The sequence below is a fragment of the Balaenoptera acutorostrata genome, chromosome 3 (assembly GCF_949987535.1).
Source record: "Balaenoptera acutorostrata chromosome 3, mBalAcu1.1, whole genome shotgun sequence".
NCBI classification, from domain to species: Eukaryota; Metazoa; Chordata; class Mammalia; order Artiodactyla; family Balaenopteridae; genus Balaenoptera; species Balaenoptera acutorostrata.
The window spans coordinates 88,782,296-88,795,857 of record NC_080066.1 but is presented as its reverse complement, the minus strand read 5'-3'; the positions used below and the strand labels follow the sequence as shown (position 1 = coordinate 88,795,857).

The 13,562-nt window shown below is 40.3% G+C and overlaps 1 protein-coding gene and 1 long non-coding RNA gene across 8 annotated transcripts in view; one reads left to right on the top strand and one right to left on the bottom strand.

Annotated features, from left to right (window-relative positions):
- The window catches only part of SLC12A1 (solute carrier family 12 member 1), a 93,173-nt gene extending 83,827 nt beyond the window's left edge, over positions 1–9,346 (top strand). For all 6 annotated transcript variants that reach the window (XM_057544651.1, XM_007170446.2, XM_057544649.1 and 3 more), the window contains exons 25-27: positions 5,743–5,878; positions 7,873–7,940; positions 9,014–9,346. In XM_057544651.1, coding sequence (XP_057400634.1) covers positions 5,743–5,878; positions 7,873–7,940; positions 9,014–9,149 — 340 coding nt within the window. In that variant the 3' untranslated portion in view covers positions 9,150–9,346. The remainder of the gene's footprint in view (positions 1–5,742; positions 5,879–7,872; positions 7,941–9,013) is intronic.
- LOC103000497 (uncharacterized) overlaps positions 1–13,562 on the bottom strand; it is a 137,590-nt gene that overhangs the window by 100,141 nt on the left and 23,887 nt on the right. The gene's annotated exons all lie outside the window — the stretch shown is intronic.

The following is a 13,562-nucleotide window of genomic DNA, read 5'->3' as shown; positions in this document are numbered from 1 at the left end:
ATCTTAAAAGGAGTCCCCAGAGGTGTAAGAAGATTGTCTGAAAATCATAGCCAATTATAAAGTACTTAGAGCAATGACTTAGCAATTATAAAATATTTTCCATTGTTTACAGTCCAAAATCATATTTACTGTTGCACCTAGATGCAGTTTAATACATTTGATTTGGTGTGGAATGGGGTCTCCAAGGGTTAGAGTAGAGGGAGACACGAAGGTCTCAGTATGGCTTAGGTCCTTGCTGGACTCTTGGACCTCTTCTCATTTCTGTTGACCATCATTTCTCCTTCCTCCTGCAGTTCTTCATGGATTGCAATTCCATATTCCTTGAGCCTTCTTGCTCTTCCCTCCTTTTGATTCATTGTTATCCCAGATGAGCTTAATAACTAACTGAAAATCATCCAGATTTAAGATGCATTCTTACTGACCAAATGGCAACCTCGAACTTCATATAGTTTGAGGGTATTCATGATTCCTCCAATGTTATTATGGGTCAGTTAAAACAGCTTTATGAAACATCTTAACTGTGATAAGAAAGCTATAATTGACAGGGTTAACCTGGATTATTACTATGTAGTATTTCCTTACATCATATATACCACTAATGCCTTTCATTCCTGTATTTCTACAGTTACAAACAGTTAAGAAAAATTAAGAACAGATTTATCATCCTCCTTGGTAAATGGAATTAACATTCTGATATGAAGTGAACTGTCATGTGGTAACCTCTGGTAGCCTTCCACATTTCACTTGAAGAATTTTAATTCCTAAGTTGCTGCCTCTTGGCTTTTGCAGTGATGTGATCAAAAGGGCTCATCTTATAGCTCTAATTGGTGGGAATGCATTCTCTTTCATAACACAGCAGGTCCAGTGATTCCCTAGTATGTGCCACTTAGCAACAGGCCAGAGCCTGCCAGCGCTCTGCAAGTACAGGACCACTTACTGTTGTCTAGAGCACAGTCACAGTGTCCCCTACTGACTTTGGATTTTCTATAAGCCCTGGCTCAGTGCTGGGCACAGATCAGTCACCTACTTCTTGTAGGTGAATTCTTCTTGCTGTTGTTTGTCTTATCAGCAGCTAAGGACTGTCTGTGCTTGCTGATTAATTTGTTTCTATATCCTTTGCCTCTTTATCCATCAATATGGTTTTCTCTACCCAAGTTCCTGTTTCCTTCCCTCTCTTTTGTGCTAGTCTCTGCCCAGCTGCCGTGGTCACCTGCTGCATACCCATCCTTTCTGTCCTATCACTGAGGATGCCGATGTATCTCTTTTACTAACCATGCCTCTTCCTTCTTTGAGTGTCCATCACAGGCTAGACACTCTTCATCTTCCTACCCCTGACCTTTGTTCCATGGTTTCCTCTTCTCAAGGAGAAAACTCTATGCATAGTCGTAAGAAACAAAGGACCCAGGCATTTGTGCCTTTGTCCTGGTATCTAAATTTGACTTTAGACACCATTCTGATTTGGTGTTTCTTACATATCCTCCACATGCTGCAGTGAAGAGATCTATTTCCCTTTCTCAGGAAAAAAAAAAAAATGAATTAGTTTTCACAATTGTGGAGATTCTCTCTGTGATATTTCAAGGTCTTGAGGAAGATGCAGGAAAAAAAGTCCATTCTTACTAGAATAACTGCAGTGAATGTACCCTGGTGTGAAGACAAAAGGCCACCAAGAAGAGGTGTGCTGGAAGTGCCATCCTTCTCTCTTCAGTCTTCAGCTATAACTGATGCCCTATTACTCTATAAAACAACCACATGTCCAATGCTGGCAATGGCTTTTCCAATATTTGAAGGTAAATTTTAGAACAGAGGATGGTCATTCAGTAAATCTCACAAATGGCCACTGGTAGCACACCTAGCACCTTTGTGATAATTTTTAAAAGGCAACTCCTCTGAGTGGTTTAATAAGAGAAAGAGAACTCTTCCCCTGGGCTGATGCAGCCCTAGACCCAGGGCCCAGAGCTTACAGCACTGTCTCAACTTCAGCTTTCACATGGGCCTTGTTGGTCAGGCAGCCCTTGTCTACCATTAACAGCTATCTCCTGATCACTGTTCTTTCTTGGTCACTATTTTCACACAATATTGAAAATAGTTTGTCAGTGATTTCCATGTTGGAGGCTAATGTTAACTGCCCTTCAATTGCCTTTAATAGATCTTTCAACTACCCATAAAACATGAGTAAGTCTTGATGGAGACATTCTATCATAAAAATATTATCTATAAATATGGTAGAGCAAGGGTGAAAGGGAGTACAAAAGCAAAGTTAATGAGAAAAATAATTGGGCCAGGGAAAACTGAAAAGCTCTTGTGGTTAAATTTCATTTTTTATTGCATAGACTGAATTAAAAGTAATAGGTCAAAAGAACAGCAATCTTTAAACAGAAATCAGAGAGAAACTAGAAGCAATTAACTAGATAATTTAGTTGAAAGATGCTAGTGTGATCACAAAAACAACAAATATATTAATTTGAGAGAAGAACTCTTATATGAACTTAGGGGGAAATTTTTATGCAGTCAAAAAATGTTTTTAACTTCGTTATTATGAGGAACAAGGATGGGGAAGGCAGGGCAGCTATAAGTTAATTTTTTTAATTAAATTAATTCTCACTTGTATTTAATAGTATGTAATACTTGAACTATTCTAGAATTAAAAAATAATTATAAGAAAGATCAGATTTAATAAGAATCAAATAGAAATCTTGAGCTACGTTTGGTTCACCAAGCTAGGAGAATGGAAAATGGCCAACTCAGGGATGAGCCTTAGGATGAAGAAATCAAAGATAAACATAGATAAGGAGCAGTAAGAGTTTAGAGAAAATAAATGAACAAATATAGCCCCATTATAACCTACTGTGTCACTTAGCATGCTTCAATTGCAAGGAAAAGAAAACTTAACTCATAGTGACTTAAATAATGGAAATTATTATCAAACTTAACTGAAAAATCCAAGGGTATTTTGGCTTTCAGGTGAAGCTTGATCTAGACGGTTAATTTTACAATTAAGGACTAATTCTCCTTCATTCTCTCTACTCTACCTTACATTATGAAATCATCAATCAAAGTTGATTTAGCTTATAAAACCAAGATGACTGCCCATAGTAGCCAGAACTACATATTTGCTCATTTGTGTTCAGTGGGAGAAAAAGTTTGTCTCTTCCCCAGTTGTTGAACTCAGGTCATTGGCTGCATTCAGGTAGCACCAACCCAAGCCACTGAGCCACTTGCTGTGGTCAGTAAAATGCAAGGTGTCTATTGGTCAAGCTTTCCTGGGTTATGTGCCCACCCTGGCCAATCAGTCTGGCAGAAGGAATAGAGTTGTATTGACTGGCTGATGCTGGGGATAGAGTCATTCCCACCCAAGCTACAATGGAGAAACATAGTATGCATGCCGGGGGGACAACCAGCAATCGCCTTTCCACTTTCCATTTCTTAGGAAACTATTTTTGAACTGCACTTTCTAATAAGCACCTGGGCTGAGATGCTAAGAAAACTCTTATCCTGATCAAAATAATTATATGTAGAGCTTAAACAGAGAAACTGTCAATTGCTAACCTCAGTCCTATGGCTGTTGAGTAAAATGAATGCCTTGCTTTTACAGGGCACTTCATACTTTTCAGAGCACTGTCACCCAAATCATCATATTAACACTCACACCAACCACGTGCCAGCTTTGAGCAGCCATTTTTACCCCCTATTATAGGCAAGGCTATCCAGGTCAAGGAGGACAATGGAAGAGCTGGAGCAAGAACCCAGGCTCTTTTCTCCTAGGCCAGCAGCTTTGCACTGATTACCGCCAAGGTCTCTGAAAGCACAGCACTGTTGGGAGGAATAGCAAATAAAAGTATTGTGTGGTTGAAAGAATAATAGGGCCTATCAGTCTTATTCCTTCCCTGTCATTGTCTACCATTCTAAATAAGTCAAAGCATCAGAAATCTACTGCATTAAGTATCTCTTCAATCCCTTAAAAAAAGCACACTGGTAGGGACAACCTACTCCTTTGTAATCTCTGTACTTTGTACAAATCCTAAATCAGGACAACTGATGAGATCACTGAACTCATTGCTTCATATTTTAATTTCTTAACCTAACAGCACATTGATTCTAATTATCACTCATTCCAAAGTTACTAAATTATAAGTAAGCCACATTATATAAAACCAAAGAAAACTTTATATTTGAGATCATCCTACAGTAGCATAGTAAAGACAACTACTCCTATAAATTATAAACTTTGTTTTGTGCTATTTTAAAAATAAGTCTTGGGGGTTTCCTGGCGGCACAGTGGTTGAGAATCCGCCTGCCAGTGCAGGGGACACGGGTTCGAGCCCTGGTCCAGGAAGATCCCACATGCCGTGGAGCAACTAAGCCCATGCGCCACAACTACTGAGCCTGTGCTCTAGAGCCCGCGAGCCACAACTACGGAAGCCCACGTGCCTGGAGCTCGTGCTCCACAACAAGAGAAGCCACCGCAGTAAGAAGCCCACGCACCACAATGAAGAGTAGCCCCCACTCGCCACAACTAGAGAAAAGCCCGCGCACAGCAACGAAGACCCAACACAGCCAAAAATAAATAAATTAATTAAATAAATCTATCAAAAAAAAATGTCTGGGGCTTCCCTGGTGGCTCAGTGGTTGAGAATCTGCCTGCCAATGCAGGGGTCACGGGTTCGAGCCCTGGTCTGGGAAGATCCCACATGTCGCGGAGCAACTAGGCCCGTGAGCCACAACTACTGAGCCTGCGCGTCTGGAGCCTGTGCCCCACAACAAGAGAGGCCGCGATAGTGAAAGGCCCGCGCACCGCGATGAAGAGTGGCCCCTGCTTGCCGCAACTAGAGAAAGCCCTCGCACAGAAAAGAAGACCCAACACAGCCATAAATAAATAAATAAATTAAATAAAAAATCCTTCCCTCTACTTAAAAAAAAAAAAAAAAGTCTTATGAGATTCTCATGAAAGACAAGAATGAGATTTTTCAGCAATTTTTAAAATGTTCCACAGCTCTGAGATACTGCTCCTACTTTTCTATTCAATGATTTCTTCTTAATCGCTCTAAAATGCCCTCAGATTTTAAAATATTATTGATTTTTGTGTTTTCCTCTAACATGCACCTGAACAATAGCCATTTGAAAATCTCAGGCGGCAACATCAGATACCAGAAGGACAAAGGCTACATTATTTACAGCAAACATTCAAATTGTTTTACAGCCATTAAACTCACTTACTTGCTCCTCTTAGTTACTATTCTCCTACCTGCCTGCAGCCTCCTGCCATGAGTGGGAGTTGCCATGTGGACTAAAGGTGAGGAGGGCAACCCTATCCAACTCTCAGGGATGCTAGTTCATCTCCTACATTAACTCATGAATGTCTCCCATAGAATCTATAAAATAAGCAGATGGAAAACTCATTTATGGGCTGAAGTGTCTATGTTACAACTGTGTCTTTGACTATATTATGTAGAACATGTATTTGCAGAATAATTACTATCTGTGTGTTTGTGTATTTATATTGAGGATCTAATGCCTAGTAGGCTATCAAGGCCTCACACACGTTAAGGCATTTCCCTGGATAGGGAGGCACTACTATAGCCATGGTTTTACTCACGGAAAGTCCCCTGCAAAGATAATTCTTAAAAGATTTGCATGACATTCAGCTCTGATTCTGCAGCCAGCAGAGCTAGTCATACCTAGAGTATCTGTGAAATAATGAGTTGGTTTCCCACTGTGAGGCCTCTTTTATAATTCCAATTTCAGCTGGAAATTCTTTGAAGAAATGATTGAACCATATCGTCTCCATGAAAGCTGCAAAGATTTAACAACCGCTGAGAAATTAAAGAGAGAAACTCCGTGGAAAATTACAGATGCAGAGCTGGAAGCAGTCAAGGAAAAGGTAAGGACTTGTCTCCCTTAACCTTTACTTTGCTATTTAACTAGCTGAAAAAGAAAACAATGGTTGATTTAAAGATCAAGAAGTAATGTATCTATTATAGAATTTCATTATTCAAGATCCAGGGTTTCTCCATATTTCAAGTGATTTTTCAATCATATTATTGAATATGAGGATTTAGAAAATTGTTTTCATTTTTTAGTATAAAATCAATTTTTAAGTTAAAAACAGGTTTTTGATACATATTGTGAAGTCTTCTTTCCAATTTAATTTTATAGGAGACAGACCCATCAGTCTAAAATAATTTAAGTCAATACATATGAAAAGTAAATATAGATTGACTCACAGTTTGACACAATAACAAAGAATTTTAACCTGATAAAGTTAGCTATAAAAACTAACACAGGGGGCTTCCCTGGTGGCGCAGTGGTTGAGAATCTGCCTGCCAATGCAGGGGACACGGGTTCGAGCCCTGGTCTGGGAAGATCCCACATGCCGCAGAGCAACTAGGCCTGTGAGCCACAACTACTGAGCCTGCGCGTCTGGAGCTTGTGCTCCGCAACAAGAGAGGCCGCGACAGTGAGAGGCCCGCGCACCGCGATGAAGAGTGGTCCCCGCTTGCCGCAACTAGAGAAAGCCCTCGCACAGAAATGAAGACCCAACACAGCCAAAAAAAAATAAATATAAATAAAAAAAAAAAAAAAAAAAAAAACTAACACAGGGATCTGAGAAAATATGTAATTGGAGCAATGAATATGAAAGTTGGATCCAGCACATCTTGTAGGATGGATGTAAAATGGTGGGCTCTTCTAGAGAACCCAATAAAATGGGAGTTACCCACATGGCCTGAGCTGAATGAAGTTGCAATAGTGAGGATGATGAAAAAGGCAGGGACATAAAAATAAGGCAGAAGCGGGGCTTCCCTGGTGGCGCAGTGGTTGAGAATCTGCCTGCCAATGCGGGGGACACGGGTTCGAGCCCTGGTCTGGGAAGATCCCACATGCCACGGAGCAACTGGGCCCGTGAGCCACAATTACTGAGCCTGCGCGTCTGGAGCCTGTGCTCCGCAACAAGAGAGGCCGCGATGGTGAGAGGCCTGCGCACCGCGATGAGGAGTGGTCCCCACTTGCCGCAACTAGAGAGGGCCCTCGCGCAGAGACGAAGACTCAACGCAGTCATAAATAAATAAATAAAAGAACGTGAATTTCTTAAAAAAAAAAATAAATAAATAAGGCAGAAGAATTGACACCTGAATTGGATTAGACATTCAAGGGAAAGGACCACAAGAACCTCTAAACTACAAAATTTAAATAAATTATATTAGGAGCTGAAGTTGGAACAAATTAGAGCAGGAGATACTAAAAGCCTTTCAAATTTAGTGGAAAAATACTGAGCTAAGAATCATAAGCTCTGTGTGTGATAAACTTCCCAGTTCTAACAAAAAGTTTTCATATAATTGAGCAAATCACTTATCTAAACCTTGGTTTCTGAACCAGTGAAATGTAATAATATTACTCTCATCACTGCAAAATAGTTAATGTAGTTATTTTTCCAAATGTGTCTTTTGGTGACTCTTTCATTGAAACCAGTCCCCTGTGCTGGTAAAAATCAAAGAGCTTAAATAAGGATAGACTAGGGTATAACCTATGTTCTTAGGATATCAAATTAGTATCAAGATTAGGTTAGTTTCCTTCAGCTGCAAACCTGTTCCCCAGCGCTGGCCATTCTTATCTTCTTTTTACCGTTATCCATGTTGCTTGTTTGTTTTATTCTTCTAGAATTTAATAAGCCACTATAGCACAATGGTCTTATTCTTTATGTTTCTAAAATTTCCCATGAGTTTTAAAAACACCGTTAAGTTTCCAAACCTGAATGAAATAACTGTAATTCTTTTAAATGAGGTTTTTCTACTTGTCCATAATTTGAGGTAAGAAGATAAATTCTCATTCATAATTCTGGCAAAACTGCCCTCAACAAAATCTGAATGTTGTCCACAGAGTTACCGCCAAGTTCGACTGAACGAACTCTTACAGGAGCACTCAAGAGCTGCTAATCTCATAGTCCTGTAAGTATCATTGCAGACATTTAAGATTGTTACAGAGAAACCTTAGTTGTGAATTTAAAAGCTCACAACTATTCAGGTGGAAAGTTAAATTTGGAACATGTGGGATTTTAGGCAGCGAGGGAAGATAAAGGCCACCCTGAGACACTGACAATTGAGGCCCATGGGCTTTAGAGGGCTCCATTTGGACTTTCCACCAGGTGTTCCCCACCCAAAGGGCCAGGGGCATAGTGAATGCCCATCTAGAACCCTGGCTCCTCCCAGGTTCCAGGGAACCTGACCCTGGAATTCCCTGCCTAATTAGCCCCAAGTTGGCTACCAAGGTTCCCAGGCCCCTTCCCTAGATAGCTGCTCCTGAGGTATGGAGTCCACAGCATGTTTGCAAGGCTCTTTACCATGGGGGAAGAGGCCAGGGCAGGAGAAAAAGGAGTGGGCTTTTCCATTTCCACTCTTTGCCCTCCACTCCACAAATGTTAGGGGTGTACCTGCTGAAAATATGAATGTTTACCTAAAGATTCATTGCTAAACATGGAAACCAACAATTTCACATTTATACCTCATGAACTGACTCCTATGTACAAAGGTAAGTATGTCTTCAAACAAGGTCTACACTGGAGGACTATCCATTTAAGACATAGATTGTTCTCCTGAATTGGGTGGTAGGGCTCAAATAACTGTTTCTCCCAAATATAATAGCTTTAAACTATTAGAAAAAATCATTTTTTCCAAAAATGGGGAGAGGTATTGGTTGATCACATTTTCTATTTAAAGAGTGAAAATTTATTATATGTATGCTTTGCCTCTACCCTACAATGCCCAAGCCTATTTTTCTGGTTTGTAGATATTTATATTATCTGAGAAATATATCAATTTAATATCTATATTCAAAATAATTTCCATGCTTTCATTTTGTCGGGGAGGCACATAAAAGGTTCAGGCCACTTGTTATTACATAGCTCAGATAACTAGTGATGTTACTGCCTGTACTAATTGTCACGTTTGTTCTTTATTTTCTTCCATGTTACTGCCTGTACTAATTGTCACGTTTGTTCTTTATTTTTCTTCCATGCTGTCAGGAGCCTTCCAGTGGCAAGAAAAGGATCTATATCAGATTGGTTGTACATGGCTTGGTTGGAAATCCTCACGAAGAACCTCCCTCCTGTCTTACTAGTTAGAGGAAATCACAAAAATGTCCTGACATTTTATTCTTAAAAGATAAAGGATTAGAACACATTTTAACTTAATGTATGAATACGTAGGAGACATGTTTCAGTACTTCATGTTATAAATCTGATCTGTGGATATGCAAACCTCTGGAGACCAAGTAAACTTTGTCATTTTTTTTATTATTACTTAATAGGAGCTATTCTTTTTTTTCTATCAGCTTAAGGGGGTGTCAAAGCCAATGCTACTCCTAGAAAAACATCTTGTCATTGCTGTTGAAAAACAAGAAAATTAAGCAAACCCATGCTGGCTTATGCCCATGAAAACCACCAATTTATTGTAAGCTTTTCCAGGCACACCTAATCTTTTGTTTGCTTCTAGGCCCTGGTAGAGGCTTCAGCCCCCAGCAGTTTCTCATTAAATGACTATTGACAGGCTGGTATCGTAACCATGGGTGGTTATCAAAGGAAAAGACCAACTGGGCAGGAAACGTGATTATGCTTGGCCTTCTGAGAAGCTTATACCTACAAAGAAGATTTGAAAATCAATAACTGAAACCTTTAAGAAGTACTTGCTTCTACACAATGTTTAAAGCAGTTACCTAAATAAGGTTATTTAATATAACACAGATTATATACTTAGAGTGATCTGAGTGATCGCTGATAACATATGGCTTCAATTTGGGGCTGACTGAAAAATATATTAGCTGGATTAGGAGGCAACATATTCCAATTAAATGCAATATATTCCATCCTTAATATGTAAATTTTAGTTGCTTTCCCTATTTAGACATTTCCAGCATGGTATTACTTTGCATATTTTTTTCTAATTAAGTGGGTAGCACAGATGAAGTCTTCATAGATGTTTAATTGAAAACCAAATACCACACATTTTCTGTTATAAAGAAATATATCCTGAATCATATATTTAGTTACTTTACATAGTGATTGTATAGATTTAAAAGAATAATTAAAATGTGAAGTGGAGAAACTTGCAAATTTGGAATATACAAGTATCGATTTTTTTTCATTTGTTAGTGTTCCTATAATACTTAATCATATTAAAAAACAACCAACATTTTTTTTCTGATGGATGGCTTGATTATTTTTTTTCCTAACATATTATGACTGTTTATTCTAACTGATAAAATATGAGGGGGAAAAATCAACCTGAAATAAAACCACTCAAATTCATTTGCTCTGGCCTAGGTCATGTTTTTACCTTTCAGTCACTAAAATCACAGTGCAATGGTGTATCAGATGTGAGCCTGAAATTTTCAATCGGTTGCCTCATCTGCAGGTTGTTTAAAGCTGGGATTCAAGATTAGTCTTCCAGGCCAGACTCTGGCCTCAGAAGGATGACTAGGGAGGGAAAAGGGAAATAGCGAAGCTTAAGAAGGATATCCCTATTCCAAATCTGACACCATTGGACTTAACTGAGGCCTGGATTAGCCCTCTCTCTTGAGCCCTATGTACCTGAAATCCAAATGGCTAGATGCCATCCTGGTGACCAGGGCAAGGAGCACCCGGCTTCATCTGGATCTGACACTTCCCTAAAACACTTGATAGGGTCTCTGGAAAAGGTAAAAAGTCATATGACTTCTATAACAGTAAATTCTGGCTCTCATTTCTTGAAGAAGCTGTTATGTTAGGTCTCTTAGGAAGCAGACTCGGAGAGAGTTTAGCGTGGAGCATGGTTATTAAGGAGTGCCCTTGGGATCAACACCTGTGGAAGGGTGAGGGAAAGGTGAGCTGTGATGCAGTCCCAAGGACAGTCTCAGTGACCTCACAGGGAGCTCTGGAGATAGAATGTCCCTTCCGAGTAGTCCCAAGAAGGGCTGAGAGGGCCAGGACTGTATACTCCCACACTTATCGGTCATTGGAGGTGGGTGGCCCAGGAAGGAGTGTGAACTTGGATGAGGCAACTCTCTGCAGGTGAGGCATACCAAAGGGCCTGACAGCTGAAGTCTGTCTGCTGACAGCACTCCCAGATGCTGTGGCAATAAGTCCTTCATTAAACAGGGTCTGGGTGGGGTATCACCATGCCAACTGCAGGGGTGATATAAAGTATTGGTCAAAAAACAAACAAACAAACAAACACTCAGGCTGGCCTAAGTTCAAGTCTCAGTCTCACCATTTATTAGTGGTATTACCTTAAACTAGTTATTTAATATTTTGAGGGTTATTGGCAAAAGAGTGACTGAAGGGATGTCCCTTGGGTCCCAGGTTAACAAAGGAGGAGAACGTGGACCGAGAAAAACGGGGATGGGTGGTAGTAAGGGACTGGTGATCTTGAGGTCAAGAGCAGCTGTATTGGGAATAGTTTAGGGTAGCAGAAAATTGAAAGGATGGGGGCTATGGTCAGATGCCAACAAATTTTTGTAGTCCTCAGTGTCCTGTCCTTGTCTTTTGACCTCCCCAACTCTATTAACCCAACCTCCTACTATCTCTATGTCTATACTCAGGTTGCTGAGCAAGAAGGAGAAGGTTACACATTCATGCTCATTGATGTCCAGCTTTCTCTGTCCCCTCACTTTGTACATGTGTCTCATCAGCATCCCTACCCTTTTCTCACAATGACTTTTCAAAATCTTCATCACTTTTTCAGTTGATGACCCTGCCACCATCCCTACAACATAGCCAGGTACATATAGACGTAAAACTTTCTTATGTAAGGAAGACCACACTGGGAGCATTGCCTTACAACTTCTTCCCTCAGTACTCAAGTTTAGAGCTCTTTCAATGGAAGCTTTAAAAAAAAAGATTATAGATTCTTGAGGACAATCATAAGCCTACTAAATTAGAATCTATGGAAGAAGGACCAAGGAATCTGTATATTCTGATGATCCACAAGATTTTGGAACTCCTGCTTTAGGCAGTCTTCCCTGTTCCTGTGACTTGACTCCCACCATGGGCTGATGCCTCCCAAATTTATATTTCTAACACAGAGCTCCCCTAAGTCTCAGTTCCATATATTCAATCACTAATTTTCATGGTGTTTCTCTTTGTATATCCTGCAGACACTCTAAATGCAAAATGACCAGATTTCTGTTAAAAACAAAACAAAACACACAACTAGAGCAAAGACATCTATTTCTCTTTCTCCATTGCCTATCAGATCCTTTCTGAAATGACCAAAGAGACATACAAATAGGAAAGTTCTGCATCATGGCAGGAAACTAAGGAAGGATGCCATTCACATGATAATATTTTTAGAAATACAATCAAGCTGGAGTTTACATGGGATGAGATTGATGAAAGCTAGAAAAGGTCAGCTTGCAACAAATGCTCCTGAGAAAAATCCAACATGTCACAGGAAATAGTTCCAGGAGACCCTGGGAGAATTCCACTAACCCCTCCCCCAAGTGTGCAGGTGAAGGTAAGAAGCTGAAGGTATGACAGACAGAGTGCAGCACTGGGTAGGATCCCTTTTGTTGGATACTGAGAATATTCAGAAATGGCTGTCCGGAGAGGCCAAATGGTATGCTTGGTGAGCACTCAAAGCAGACATGGGTATTGCAGTGGAGCATCTCATAGGTGTCCTTGAAAGGCACCAGAAAGATATGTGCCAGCAATAGAGGCTGAGCCAAAGAGAAAATCAGCCCTCAATGCACAATTCTCCTAATACTGTACAGAGAAGAAAACTCAGAGATGGACAATCTTGTCTCTGGGTCTCACTGTTCTTAGGCTGCTGGGTTCCTAAACTGGCACTGCAAGTCGATATCAACCAGGCCTTCAGCTAAAATTAAATAGGAGGATTGTAACGATAACCAGGTGATGTGGTGAAGGTCCCGGTGTCATTCACAGAAGATCAGCACATCTGCTGGTTGTCAGACTTAGCATCCACAGGATCCTTGCTGGCTGGATATTGCTGCACAGGTCACCTGGAGCCAGTCCACCTAGATATTTCTAATGTTTTCCTCTGCAGAGATGTAGGGGACGTGTTGACATAAGGATGAAATCTGTCTGGACTCCCAGGGGGAGAACAGGAGAAATTCCTCTTTGGGTGTGACTCAAATGTCCCAGTTGCTGACAGATCAGGGCATCCCCATGAGTTGCAGTAAGAGCCAAGCGGTCAAGCCAAGAGTGCTCAGGGCCCAGCATCTGACCCAGGCATTCCCAAGGGGCCACCAGCTGCCCCAGAGCATGGCAGCCCTGGTCTACAGGCAAAATCTCCTCTCCAGGGAAGGTGTGTTGGTAGGTCTTACCTCTTTAGGATTTCTGATGCTGAAAAGAACCATCTCAGTCTCCCTTTTTTTAATGCAGAAAAGTGTTTTCAAAAAGAATATATAATATTTCATCTCCTCTATAACACCATTCTAAACACACTATTTTAGGTCCCACTAAGGAAGAAAAATTTCTGCTATTTAAATTATGACATAATATCCTATCACTTGGCATTTTGTTATATTAATTGAGATGCCTTTTTTTAGGCTTATGTAGGTATAGATTTTTAAATCAC